The following is a 655-nucleotide window of genomic DNA, read 5'->3' on the forward strand; positions in this document are numbered from 1 at the left end:
CCCCCCCCCCCCCACGCACGCACGCCGGCACCTCCTCCGGCGGGTGGTGGGCGCCGGAGGCCGGCCGATCGCCCGGCGACCCCGCCTCCCGGCCCACGTAAGCCGGCCCCCGGGGGTCGTGCGTGCGCGCGTGTGCACCGTCCGCCCGCCAGCCAGCCAGCCCGCAGGGATTGGTCGAGCCCAGCGCGGCCCTGCTGGGCATGCGCCGCGGCGCGCCCGGCGCTCCAACCGGGCCCTCTCAGGCTCGGGTGTTGGCGGAGTTTGCCTGGGGGGGACCGGCAGGCTCCGTGCCCGAAGCTCGCCTCGGGCAGAAAGCCCGGCGGCCGGAGCCCAGGCCAAAGCCGTGCACCGGGCACCGCCGGCCGGCGCATCGGCGGGGCGAGGAAGAGACGCCCAGCTGACATTCTTTAATTTGCACGGGCGCGCGCGCGCGCGCCCACCGGCCGGCCAGCCTCCTGGCACCTACACACACGTACGCACAGACACACATGCACGCACACGCGCGGGGACCGGCGCATGCCTCTGCCCGCCGCGGAGCAATCCCGGCGCGCTGCCGGCCGGGGGGGGGGGGGGGCAATACCGTTTTGTGCGGCCGGCCCCTGCGCCCATCGTCGGCCTTTGCCCTTGGGAAAACACCGCACGCGCCCGGGGATCT

The 655-nt window shown here is 76.5% G+C and overlaps 1 protein-coding gene across 1 annotated transcript in view; it reads right to left on the bottom strand.

Moving 5' to 3' along the window:
- The window catches only part of H696_01911 (hypothetical protein), a gene marked incomplete at its 5' end in the record, with an annotated part of 5,391 nt that overhangs the window by 3,458 nt on the left and 1,278 nt on the right, over window positions 1-655 (bottom strand). The window contains one exon of the mRNA XM_009495812.1: window positions 499-550. Within this exon, the coding sequence (XP_009494087.1) occupies window positions 499-550 (52 nt within the window). The remainder of the gene's footprint in view (window positions 1-498; window positions 551-655) is intronic.

Source organism: Fonticula alba, assembly GCF_000388065.1.
Source record: "Fonticula alba strain ATCC 38817 unplaced genomic scaffold supercont2.3, whole genome shotgun sequence".
Lineage (NCBI taxonomy): Eukaryota > Rotosphaerida > Fonticulaceae > Fonticula > Fonticula alba.